This window comes from Triturus cristatus, chromosome 6 (genome assembly GCF_964204655.1).
Source record: "Triturus cristatus chromosome 6, aTriCri1.1, whole genome shotgun sequence".
Lineage (NCBI taxonomy): Eukaryota > Metazoa > Chordata > Amphibia > Caudata > Salamandridae > Triturus > Triturus cristatus.
Window position 1 is genome coordinate 506,285,374 of NC_140589.1, and position 12,765 is coordinate 506,298,138.

Here is a 12,765-nt window from a genome sequence, read left to right on the forward strand (position 1 = left end):
GTTGGGCATACATAGCCAAGGTTGGCCTGCTTAAATGAGAGAGTGGTTGGTGTATAATTAGAAATCTTCCATACACCCATGTACGAAGGACTTAATTTATACCTGGCTTGATCTGCAAATTCCCTGGAGTCCAAATATAACCAAAGTAAAATCAAGTTGTTCCGTTTGTTTCCTGTCCTAACTGGAACGCTCCTTTAGGTTCCTTCTTCATTACGGTAAGTAGAGGGCTAGTATCCAGCCTCTGTTTTAAAATTTTCAAACACAAACAAAACAGTTTCTACTTTTCAAAACATTTTTTTAAAACATTTGTTAGAAATTGGATTTTTGGTAGGCCAGGGCATGTGCCAAAGCCAGGCAGAAACCACCACTCTAGTTAGGATAAGGGAGTTACACTCCTAAAATAACCCCTGCTCACCCCCTTGGTAGCTTGGCACGAGCAGTCAGGCTTATCTTAGAGGCAGTGTGTAAAGCATTTGCACATAACTAATAGTAATACAGTGTAAGCACTACAAAAGGACAGCACACCAGTTGAGAAAAATATCCAATATTTTAAATACTTAAGACAAGACCAAAAACGATGAAAATTCACAATACAGTACTTAAAAATCTTCAGCTATCAAAATATGCTTGAAACACTTTTCTTGGATGAATTATTTTGACTTTATTTTGATAGATTAATTTCTTCCTCTAGAGAAAACGGTGTTTGAATTGTATTGGTTTTGGCTCACATGAATTTAACTAGATAAACTATTAAAACTCTCACAAGTCTGTGGTTATTTAAAGATAATTTATACTATGTAATTTCACCTATAATAGTTAACTAAAAGGTCCATTGAACAGAGGAAACTACATTCGGACAGAAAAGGTTTGGTAAGAAATAATAGGGTAAATTCATCTTACAGGTATTTTTACAATAAATTGACCCCAGCGGTACTTTACTAGCTTGTGTGAATGTGTGTTTATGGGCCCAGGTGAGTATGTGGATTGTGAGTATCTCTAGCTGGTAACCCGCTGGATCATAAGCCAACACAGCAAAGCACACAACAAAGTGGTAGTTCCTCCTCACAGCTTCTCCGGCTCTTCTTCTTGGCAGCCTTCTTGGTCCAAAAGAGTTCTAAAGTTCAGGGGTCTGGGCCCCAATATTTATATCCCAAAATCCTTTGATCTCTTAGGCAGAGAGTGTCTGTGCCCAGCTAGAACCAGTTCTGCCTTCTCTGGTGTGAATTCCTGGCAGGAGGTGGAGGCGGCGTGGTCAGAGGCAGACCAGACCCTTTGAGGTGCTAGGAAATCTCCTCCCCCTTACCCCGTTGTAACCAAGGTCTATTCAGACCTTTCCTGACCCACCTAGACTATCTGGAGGCACTTCTGCTTCCCAGCCTTCTGTCATCCAAATCCCAGACAGGCAATCCACATTCCAACAGAAGCACACAGGATGACTGAGCAAGAAAATACCTACTTTCTAAAAGTGGTATTTCAAACACAGAATGTAAAAATCACCTTCAATAAAAGATGCATCTTTAGATTCTTAATTCAGGCATACTAATCTTTATTTTCCTACCTAATTTCACGGGCCAGTTATGTTTATAAGATGTTATAAACAAACTTCCCATTCTGTCCTATGTGGAACGGGTAGCCTTGCAATAGTGAAAATCGAAATTGGCTGTAATTCACTATCAGGGCATGCCACACACACCTTGGCATGTCCTAACTTTCACATATACTGTACCCTGCCCAGAGGGGTACCTTGGGCCTACCTTAAGGGTGGCTGACATGCAAGTAAAGGGAAGGTTAGGGACTGGCTAGTGTGTGCACTGGTCAAGTCGACATGGCAGTTACAATCTGACGCAGACTCTGCAATGGTGTGCCTGAGTTACCTTTTCAGAGCTACTCACGTGGGTGGCACAATCAGTGCTGCAGGCCCACGAGTAGCATTTGATTCACAGGCCCTGGCACACTCAGTGCACTTTACTAGGGACTAACAAGGAAATCAAATATCCAATCATGGAAACACCAATCCATAACACAATTTACCACAGGAGCACTAGCACTTTACCACTGATCAGCAGTGCGAAAGGTGCGCAGAAATGCTATGCCAGCAAAAACAGAGTCAAAACCAGGAGGTCAGAAAGCAAAATCTCAGGGGAAACACGCCAAAAGATGCCAAGTTTAACAATTTAACTATTGCAAAGAGCTTTGCATGGAAGTGGGAAGGGAAACAGACTACTGGTATTCTGCCAATGTAATGGCTGCAAAGGGTGAACAATGATGCCACTTTGTATGTATTATTGGTTATAAACAAAACCAATAAACAAATATATACAGAACAATTACAAAGAGCACAATGCTCCCAGTAAAACAGATCTGCATGATGTTTAAGGGATTTATAACTCAGTGCTTTTCTTAATGTATTTGACAACTGCCATTTCTTGTCTATGAAAAAAATGCTCTATCTGTATTGTTTTAGTAATGTAATACTAAAACATTTGCATGCTAATGCCATGTGTTATATCGTTTGATTGAAACTGTCCTGTGCAGCCCCTCCATTTTCAATATTTTTCCTTAAGGTGGAAATTTTTAGATCTGTGGAATTTTTCATCAGGGATAAATATGAAAGGAAGAAATACTACGACAAAAGTGCTACTATTGCCATCGCTGTAAGTAAAAAAATATATATATATTATTTAATGTTTTTTTATATTTCCATCCTGGCACCTTTAGTTGAGAGCACTTTAGAGCACTGCTTCATTTCAGTTGATTTGTAAATTTACAGCTTAGTACTCCAACTTTGAAGTAGGTGGATAACGCGGCTGTTTACACGGGTTCTTCCTCCAGGCACGGAACTATCTAACCTTGTGATATTTGAGACTGTGTCATCCTTAGTATATTTTCAGTGATCTCTATAAATTGAATTAGTTGCCTTAGCTCATGCGCTAGTGAGCAGATATCTGTTAAAATGTGCATAACAGTTGGCTATAGTGAGTCTTTTAAAAAGGACATTATATAATTATTTACTTAACTCTTTCTAATTGTTCAGATATCTTATTGTTTTGTGTCAGAAATGGGATTATTAATTTGGGAGAAGGGGCGCCCCTACCAGCTCAATACACCCACACAGGTTAGGTGAAAACGCAGTTCTGGGAGAATCTTTGCCCAATCCCTGGTAGCTATGGCGCACACAAAAGCCAGTCCCCAAGGAAGCGTGTGCTACGTTCAAGTAGTAGCAACAATTTCAGAGTAAAGCGCACAATACAGTACAATTCCCTAATCATTTTAGAAAAATAGAGAATTGTATAATGAGCAAGAAGGCACCAGGACCATCAAAATATGTTAAGGGGAGCTGGACATAAGGACTTAAATAGTTTTAAGGCAAAAATTAACTGTTCGCAATGTAAAGGGCCCAAATGCAATTTAGGCAGACGTCATCGAGCTCAGATTGTACATACGAAGCCGGTTGTCCCGGTCAAAGGTTTTGTTTTCAGATGTAGTCTCCAACTGCTGGTAAATCTTCCTGGACCAGACAGGGACAAATGTGGTTTTCTCTCATAGTGTGGTCATAGCCTGACAGTCTAGTAGGGATGTAGAGATGAATAGGAGGTCCTCCCTGGCATCTCAAAGTAAAAAGAGGTAGCGCTGAAGCTGCAATTGGGCCTGTTAATTGTTCCTGTGCACTCCCAGATAGCTACCCCTGCCTAATGGTTACCATTTAACACCCATTGACCTTTCCGGGGCAAAGAGGCAATCCATTGTCCTCTGATTCAGAGTTGTCAACTCTCCCAGGCAAGGTTGTGTATTCCGGCTTTGGAGGTCTGATCAGTGGCAGAACTGGGTTTAAGACAGTTCTGGAAGCCTAAAGTACATTTGTAAAGAATCGATTTTCTGTTTAAGTTGTAAAAACATCTGATTTCCATTTTAAGTCAGATTTTAAAAACGAAGCCAGAAGTAACGTTGAACCATTTTTCTAGCCCTTTTATTAGTGGATGTGGAAAATAAAGCTTTTAATCCCAACTAAGCCTATTTAAAAAAGAGTAGTCAGGCCTACAGAGTGAAATAGCTTTTGAAATATATTTCACTGAGGCACACTAACCCAAATATGTAGTGAACCCTATTTTCTTTTTATAAATTAGCATGTTTTTGACACATATGAGTAGTGTACATATACACTGCAACCCATGCATGACACTTAACTTTCGATGCCATGGATGTCTTTTAGGCATCCTTTACGGTGGACACATAGTTTATTAGGCCAAATAGGGAGTTCCAACTAGAGCACATTTTTTCCGAGAGGAAGTACAAACACTTTTTCTACTGTTAAGCAGTGGCAAAATGCTCAGAGTCCCAAAACCAGTGACAATATGATCCATAAAAACTGGGTGATCATGCAGAAAAGGCTGATTTGCTACAATGTGCAAATATTATGCAGAATCTTACACTGCTATATATTTGTAGGTTTTCTCTTAAACGTGTCTTGATCCTTTGTTAGGGTTTTATTATACTTTAGAAGTATACAAAGTCTGACACTGGTGCACGAATAAACTTTCGAGATCTGGTCACAAGTACATTTGGTGCCTCATTTTCCACTGAACCTATGCGTAATGTTCCTTAGTTTACCCAACATGGGATCATTTATACATTCCCCTGCTTGGATCATTCCCTGTCGTCAGGCTGGAAATCCATGGTACATTAAAATAGCAGTAACACGTGTAAAATGACCATAGGCCTTAAATAACATTGTTTATTTAGTAGCACATTTACCTCATTTGAAAGAACCCAAACTTCAACCAAAGAGGTGAAATGTTAAGCTCTCTTACTCCCCCTGGATGCCACCATAGCTTTGATTTCTACCGCACGTCCTGTGTGAGAGCTCTGCTTTAACCTTTCTGTGAACCTAAAACTGGTACTTTTGTTTTTTATCCGCCCTGGATTTGAACCAGCCCTATCTTTAGCACTGAACTACTGTGAGTTGGTATTAGGGAATATACTGTCTTTTCTGGGCCAGGGACATCTTTATATCTGGCAGCCAGCTGTCATCAACTGCCACCATAGCTATCAAAGAGAAGAAATTGCTTTTAAAACCTTGTTTATCTTGTGAGCACAAGAAGATTTACATTGATGAGTCTCATTTCCAGTGCGTTTATTGCCTTTATACAGCTCATAAGATATCAAAATGTGAGATATGTAAAACTTTTACAGCTAAGACTCTTAAGGACAGAGAAAGGATGTTGGCATCTTCTAATGGAGAGGACACCTCGGGGGCGTGGCTAGCGAGCCACAATGGCGGACACGACTCTGTAGAGCTCCTCTACCTTTTCCCCGACTTATCCTGTAGTCGGCGATCCTGCGGTGCCGTCCTCGCCACTGAAACTGGCGGAGGGGGTGCCGGCGGAGTCCCGGAGAGCTGGGGTACCGAACAACGGGCTGCGGAGCATCGGGGACACCCGCGTTGGAGGCCGGCGAGTGGCGGTGGGCCGCGAGGGCAGCGAGGCTCTCCCGCGGAGCGCTGGCCGGAGACAGCCGCGGAGCGGCGGCAGCCGTTGGGTGCGGGTGAGCGGCCCGTGGAGGCGACCTTCCCCCGGCTGCGGAGGCTGCGGCGAGGCTGTGGTGGAGGAAGCAGCGGACGCGCTGATACTGCGGGGCTGGAGACGCCGGGAGGCGCCCTGAGACGAGCCGCCGCTGCTGGGAGCGCCCTGGTACTGGGGGGCGTGAAGACTGGGCCCAGGAGGCGGCGCACCCAGGTACTGAGACCGGAGGCGGGATCGGCGATCAAAGCCCGCTGGGGTAGCAGGCCTTCTCATGCTGGCGGACTGCCGGAGACCGGCCGCACCGGCCTGGCGCTGGGAGTAGCGAGGAGAAGCAGGACCCGAGTGGCGGTGGCCGCGCTGTGCCCTACCTGTGGAAAACGCGCACCGCACGGCGCCGCAGCCTGGGTGACTTCGAAGGCGCCGTTTGCGTACACCCAAATGCCTCCAGACTCATCCTGTGCACACATGGGCGCGCCCTGAGGCCCTGCTGAGGATCTTGCCCTGCCCAGACCCCATACGCCGCACTGGGACTCTTGCGCATACGGACTGCCCGGCGAGCTGCTGCTAGGCGGGTGAAGACGGCTGTGAGAGCCCGTGGCCGGACCCCGCCCACAGGGCCGCAGACAGTGGGGCTGCTCCTGTGGAGCTAATCCGGAGTGCACCACCACGGCCCCCATTGGTGACGGCTCAGCCGGTGAGTCTGGGAGAGCTGCGAGATCGTTGCGTGGAGGGAGCGGGGCGGCCTACTTCCCGCGGCTGTCCCTGCCAACCCTGGCGGGGCATTTGGCACTGTCGGGCGAATGTGAAAGGAGCCTACCTGCGCCGCAACTACCTTTGCCCCGCTTGGTCTGCGAAAGGAACTGTTGGCTGCGCTGCGGCGCGCAGATGGGAGACCGGCGCCGGCGGTGAGGTGAAATCGGCGGAGGGCGAGGGTACGCTTGGAGATCCGCCCTGCGGGGGGGGCGTCAGTGTCCCAGCCTGAGGCGACCCTACCCGGCCGCTGCTGGCCGCCCGGGAGGTGGCTGCCCTCTGCGTGCTGAGACGCGCTGCCTCGCCTGGCTCCCACTGGGTGTGACACCGCGACTGCAGGCCAGGGGGATTGGACCGTGGTCCCTGACCGTGGAAGCGCCGACGGGGGGCACACGAGGGACGGGCCGACTGCTGGCCGCCGTTGCGGACTTCGCTGACGACCTCTGCCTGCGGCTGGACGAGTGTGGCAGACCCTGTGCCGATAGCCCGGGTGGGCCTTCCCTGGCGGCGGCTGTCCTGAGGCGGTTGGCAAGAGGACGTCGCGGGTGCAGCCGGTCTTTGGACGATTGGTGGCGGATGCCCACGGCGCAGCAACTAGTGATGGGCCGCATGCGCGCCAAGCTGCAGCAAGGCCCACAACGGGCACCGACTCCTGACCGTGCCCGCCCTCACGAGGGGATGGAGGAGGGTCCGTCGTCGACCGCGGCGCTGGCGGCCAAGATGAACTCCGTGCTGGCCGCAGTGGAGAAAATAGGGACAACCTTGGAGCAAACTAGGACGTCACTGGAGAGCCGCATTGATAAAGTCACCTCGGACTTCACGCTCCTGCATGCAGACCACCGCAGGTTGGCGGATACGGTTGCCACCCAGGGGCAGACGTTGTCGGAGATGCAGCCGGTCGCTCGCAGCCACGCAGCTGCCCTACAAGACATGCTGGATCGTATTCACGCCCTAGAAGACAGGGCGGAGGATGCTGAAGGGCGCTCCCGCCGCAATAATGTCCGCGCCGTGGGCCTGCCGGAGGGCGAAGAAGGGCGAAACCCGAACAATATGTGGAAGACTGGCTGCGGGCAGTCATGCCGCCTGGGAAGCTGTCGACTCACTTCGCGGTGGAAAGAGCTCATCGTGTGCCTGCTCAGAGGCCGCCGCCGGGCTCCCGGCCGCGCCCATTCCTGTTCAAGATGCTGAACTATAGAGACAGGGACGCCATCCTCAGAGAGACCCGCAACATGAATGGTCTTTCGGTGCGCTGCAGTCAAGTGATGCTTTTCCCGGACTTCACCACGCTGGTGCAGCACCGCAGAAATAATTACATAGCAGTGAAACGCCAGCTTCGTGAACTGGCGCTGCCGTACTCGCTACTGTTCCCTGCTAGGTTGCGTGTGGTCGATAAAGGAAAGACTCACTACTTTGACTCCCCAGCGGAGGTCTGGGCCTAGCTAGAGGAGAAGGGACTATGGACTGGGCAGAGGCCGGCAGACCCGGGCGACGGAGCCCGCCTCAGCAGAGGTGGCAGACGTCGTCAGCAGCGTAAAGCAGCGCGAGAGATGCCGGCGCGGTCAGTAGCTCCAATGCCAGAGAAAATGCGACAAGAGCGTCGGAATGTGCTGCAGGCGGTCACGACACTGGCCAGCCCGAGCCAGATGGACTCATCGGACCAGGAGGGGCGACTTGAGGTGCTGGTGAGCGGGTCAACGTCTCCGACGACATCCCTCTCCGAGGCCTTCGGTGGGCCGGTGGTTACCCCACAGACTGCGGATGGTATCCTGGACTGAGAGATGGCCTGAGGACTACCGCTGGTGCAAGTACCATGAAGTTGACTTATGTCCCTGGGGAGGCGGAGGGTGAGCCTGGGCCTAGTCTGGTGGTCCTCCTGACCTGGGAGGGGGATCTGTTGTGGTCACGGCTACTCGTCCAGGATGGGTCTCCCCTGAGGGAAAAGGTAGATATGGGTGGCTCCCGGGGGGCACTTGCCTGCGCCTCACTAGTCGCACCGCTCATCGCTGGGTAGCACTTCGTAGAGGCACACCACACTTAGATGATACTCGGGGACACCGGTGGCGAACATTCCTCCGCACGTCACTACCCCCAGGTCACACCCTGACCTAGATTTCGCCCGCGTTGGGTCACGTAAGTTTGGACGGACACACTTGTGCGCTTAGCCCCAGCCGTTACACACTTGTTATTGTTATTTTTCTATTGTTACCTCAGATCACAGTTAGAGAAGTTGCGACGGCGCTGGAGGGGCCAGGTGTATGGCACGGTGTACTCAGCACAGGCCACGGGCACCCTCGTGTGGGTCAGAGCGGGCGTCCCCTTTGTCAGCGAGGACATGTCTGTGGATGCTGAGGGTAGGTACACATTATTACGGGGAACGCTGAACGGCCAGGCTGTATTACTGGCTTCGATCTATGCCCCGAACGTTGACCAGATACCCTTCCTCGCGCGTCTGTCGCTGGTGGTAGTGCCGTACACCGGTATCCCCTGGCTGCTTGGAGGGGTCTTTAACTCTGTCTTAGATGTGCACCTGGACAGGTCGTTCCCTCCGCTCCGCGCGACGTCCGCTGCCTCCACGGCCCGTGCGTTGGTCGACTGGCTTTCACAGTGGGGGGTGCTGGATATTTTGCGTACTCTGTGCCCCACGGATCGAATCTACTCTTATTATTCCTCTACGCATGATCTACATGTGCGGTTGGATAGGATGGTAGGATCCCCGGCGCTGCTGCCACTGGTGGAGAGAGTAGAGTTTCTGGGGCGCACACACTCTGACCATAACCCCCTGAGGCTCCGACTTAGCTGGGAGGCGGGTCGTCCTCCCATACCCATGTGGCGACTCCAGCCCACGGCGCTGGAAGACCCGGACTTCCGCTCGTCGGTGGAAAACGCGCTCCTCTCCTATTATGAGCTCAATGAGGGCACAGCGAGCGACGCCCGGGTGGAATGGGATGCGCTCAAAGTAGTGATTTGCGGACATTGCTTGGGGACCACATGGAATATGCGGAGACAGATAGCGTGGTCGCTCACCCGTCTTGAATCCTGGCTGCTTCAGCACGAGCGGGAGGGAGAGGGGGGCGGTGCACAAGCACAACAGTTGGCGGACCTGCGCGCCGAACATGCTGAGCTCCTGGAACGCCTGAGGTTTCTGAACTATGCGGCACACACGACCCGCACACATGCATCGGCCGACAGGGCAGGTCGCGGCGATATGTACGTCAGGGGGAGAACTCGTGTGCACCCATCGGGACATTCATAGGGTCATGACAGACCATTATGCACAACTGTACCGTGCGCGAGCACACTGCTCGGTGGAGGATCTCGAGCGGTTTATAGGGCAGGCGCGGCTGCCTACGGTCCCTGCTGAGCATATGGAGGCTCTCAACTGTCCTCTTACACTGGAGGAGATAGGAGACGCCATCTCCTCTATGGCATCTGGGAAAACTCTGGGCCCCGATGGGTTGCCTACGGAGTTTTATAAAGCTTACCGTGAGCATCTGGTGCCGCACCTCCTTGGGGTATATAGGGCGGCAGCTAAGGCAGGCGCACTACCTCCCTCGATGAGTGAGGCCTACTTGGTGTCCCTGCCCAAGCCGGACCGGGACGCCACAGACCTGGGCTCCTACCGCCCGCTGGCGCTCCTTAACACTGACTGTAAGATCCTGGCTAAGGTGCTGGCGGAGCGCTTGGCGCCGGTGGTTGCACACTTAGTCCATGCAGACCAGAATGGGTTTGTGCCAAAGCGCAGTACGTCCTTGAACCTGCGGAGAATTTTCAGGGTGGCGGCGGACTGTACACGGGAGTGGCCCAGGGCAGGTTGCCTAATATTAGACCTGGAAAAGGCATTTGATTGCCTGGAATCAATCAATCAATCAATGCACTTATATAGCGCACTACTCACCCGGAGGGTCTCAAGGCGCTTGGGGAGGGGGGGGTCCGCTACTGCTCGAACAGCCAGGTCTTGAGCTGCTTTCTGGGAGCGAGGTGGTCTTGGGTCAGGCGGAGGTGGGTTGGGAGGGAGTTCCAAGTCTTGGCGGCCAGGTAGGAGAAGGACCTTCCTCCTGTGGTGGCTCTTCGGATGCGGGGGACGGCGGCGAGGGCGTGGCTGGTCGATCGGAGCTGGCGTGTGGGAGTGTAGAAGTTGAGGCGGCTGTTGAGGTATCTCGGGCCTTGGTTGTGTAGGGCTTTGTGTGCGTGGGTGAGGAGACGGAAGGTGATTCTCTTGTTGACCGGGAGCCAGTGCAGGTCTCTCAGGTGTCCGGAGATGTGGCTGTGTCGGGGGATGTTGAGGTTGAGTCTCGCAGAGGCGTTCTGGATTCGCTGGAGTCTCTTCTGGAGTTTGGCAGTGGTTCCGGCGTAGAGGGAGCTGCCGTAGTCTAGTCGGCTGGTGACGAGGGCCTGGGTGACCGTCTTCCTGGTCTCGGTGGGGATCCACCGGAAGATCTTACGAAGCATGCGCAGGATGTTGAAGCACGACGAGGAGACGGCGTTGACTTGTCTGGTCATGGAGAGGGAGGAGTCCAGGATGAATCCCAGGTTGCGTGCGTGGTCTGTTGGTTTGGGTGCGCTGCCCAGGGCGGGGGGCCACCAGGAGTCGTCCCAGGCGGAGGGCGAAGAGCCCAGGATGAGGACTTCCGTCTTGTCTGAGTTCAGTTTCAGGCGGCTGTTCATCATCCATTCGGCTACGTCTGTCATCCCTTCGTGTAGGTTGGCTCTGGCGGTGGCGGGGTCGTTGGTGAGGGAGAGGATCATCTGGGTGTCGTCGGCGTAAGAGATGATGTTGAGGTTGTGTTGGCGTGCGATGGCCGCAAGGGGGCTCATGTAGACATTGAAGAGCGTGGGGCTGAGCGAGGAGCCTTGAGGAACGCCGCAGATGACTTCGGTGGCTTCTGATCTGAATGGGGGGAGGCGGACTCTCTGTGTCCTTCCGGCGAGGAAGGAGATGATCCATTCTAGTGCCTTCTCTTGGATTCCGACGTTGCTGAGGCGCTGCACTAGGGTGCGGTGGCAGACAGTGTCGAATGCCGCGGAGAGGTCCAGGAGGATGAGGGCCGCAGTTTCTCCGTTGTCGAGCAGGGCTCGGATGTCATCGGTGGCTGCGATGAGGGCGGTCTCGGTGCTGTGGTTGGCCCGGAAGCCAGACTGCGAGAGGTCGAGGGATCCGTTCGTCTCGAGGAAGGCGGCCAGCTGCTTGTTTACGGTTTTCTCGATGACTTTGGCCGGAAACGGGAGGAGCGAGATGGGGCGGTAGTTTTTGAGTTCGGTGGGGTCCGCTGATGGTTTCTTCAGTAGAGCGCGGAGTTCGGCGTGCTTCCAGCTCTCCGGGAAGGTAGTGGTGTCGAAGGAGGTGTTGATGATGTCCCACAGGTGGGGTGCGATGACAGCGTTGGCCTTGTTGAAGACGTGGTGAGGGCAGGGGTCGGTTGGAGATCCGGAGTGGATGGAGTTCATCGTGCGTCGGGTTTCTTCAGTGTTGATCGGGGTCCAGGCGCGGAGGGTGGTGGTGGGGGGTGCCGGTGCTGTTGTGGGGTGCGTTGGCTGTGTGATGAAGCTGTTGTGTATGTCTGCGATATTGTTGTGGAAGTAGGAGGCGAGGGAGTTGCAGAGGTCTTGTGATGGGGTGATGTCGTTGTTTCCGGCGTTGGGGTTGGAGAGCTCTTTGACGATGTTGAAGAGTTCCTTGCTGTTGTGTGCGTTGTTGTCCAGTCGTTCCTTGAATGCGGTTTTCTTGGTGGTGTGGATCAGTTGGTGGTGTTTTCGAGTGGCGAGCTTGAGGGTGGTCATGTTGTCTGGTGTTGGGTCTCTGCGCCAGGCTCTCTCGAGGGCTCGGCAGTTCTTCTTGAAGCTCTTGAGTTCGTCGGTGAACCATGGTGCTTTCTTACTGCCGGGTCTGCTAGGCGGGGTCCTCAGAGGGGCGAGGTCGTCTGCACAGTTGCTGATCCACTTCGTGAGGTTGTTTGCGGCCTGGCTGGGGTTCGCTGAGCTGGCGGGGGGGTCCTGGCTCAGGGATGCGGCGAGCTGGTCGGCTGTGATCTTGTTTCAGCTTCTGCGTGCAACCTGTTGCTGGTGGTGGTGGACCGTGTTCTTTCTAAAGCTGAAGTGGACGCAGCTGTGGTCCGTCCAGTGGAGGCCGGTGGCGTGGCTGAAGGCGATGTCCTTGCTGGATGAGAAGTCTGGGTCGAGTGTGTGTCCGGCGTAGTGGGTGGGGGTTGTCACCAGCTGCTTGAGACCGAGGTTGGCGAGGTTGTCCAGCAGGGTGGTGGTGTTGCGGTCGTTGTTGTTCTCCAGGTGGAAGTTGAGGTCCCCGAGGAGGATGTAGTCAGCGGAAGGGAGGGCGTGCGGGCTGATGAAGTCGGCGATGTCTTCGCTGAATTGTGTGCGTGGTCCCGGGGCTCTGTAGATGAGGGTGCCTCTGAGGGTGGTCTTGGGGTCGGTGTGGATCTGGAAGTGCAGGTGTTCGGCGGTTGTGAGGGTGTCGTCGGTGTTAGTCGTGAGGCGGGTG

At 52.9% G+C, this 12,765-nt stretch overlaps 1 protein-coding gene across 2 annotated transcripts in view; it reads left to right on the top strand.

Annotated features, from left to right (window-relative positions):
• SMAP1 (small ArfGAP 1) overlaps positions 1-12,765 on the top strand; it is a 924,147-nt gene that overhangs the window by 368,564 nt on the left and 542,818 nt on the right. For both annotated transcript variants that reach the window (XM_085610917.1, XM_085610918.1), the window contains exon 4: positions 2,579-2,654. In XM_085610917.1, coding sequence (XP_085467043.1) covers positions 2,579-2,654 — 76 coding nt within the window. The remainder of the gene's footprint in view (positions 1-2,578; positions 2,655-12,765) is intronic.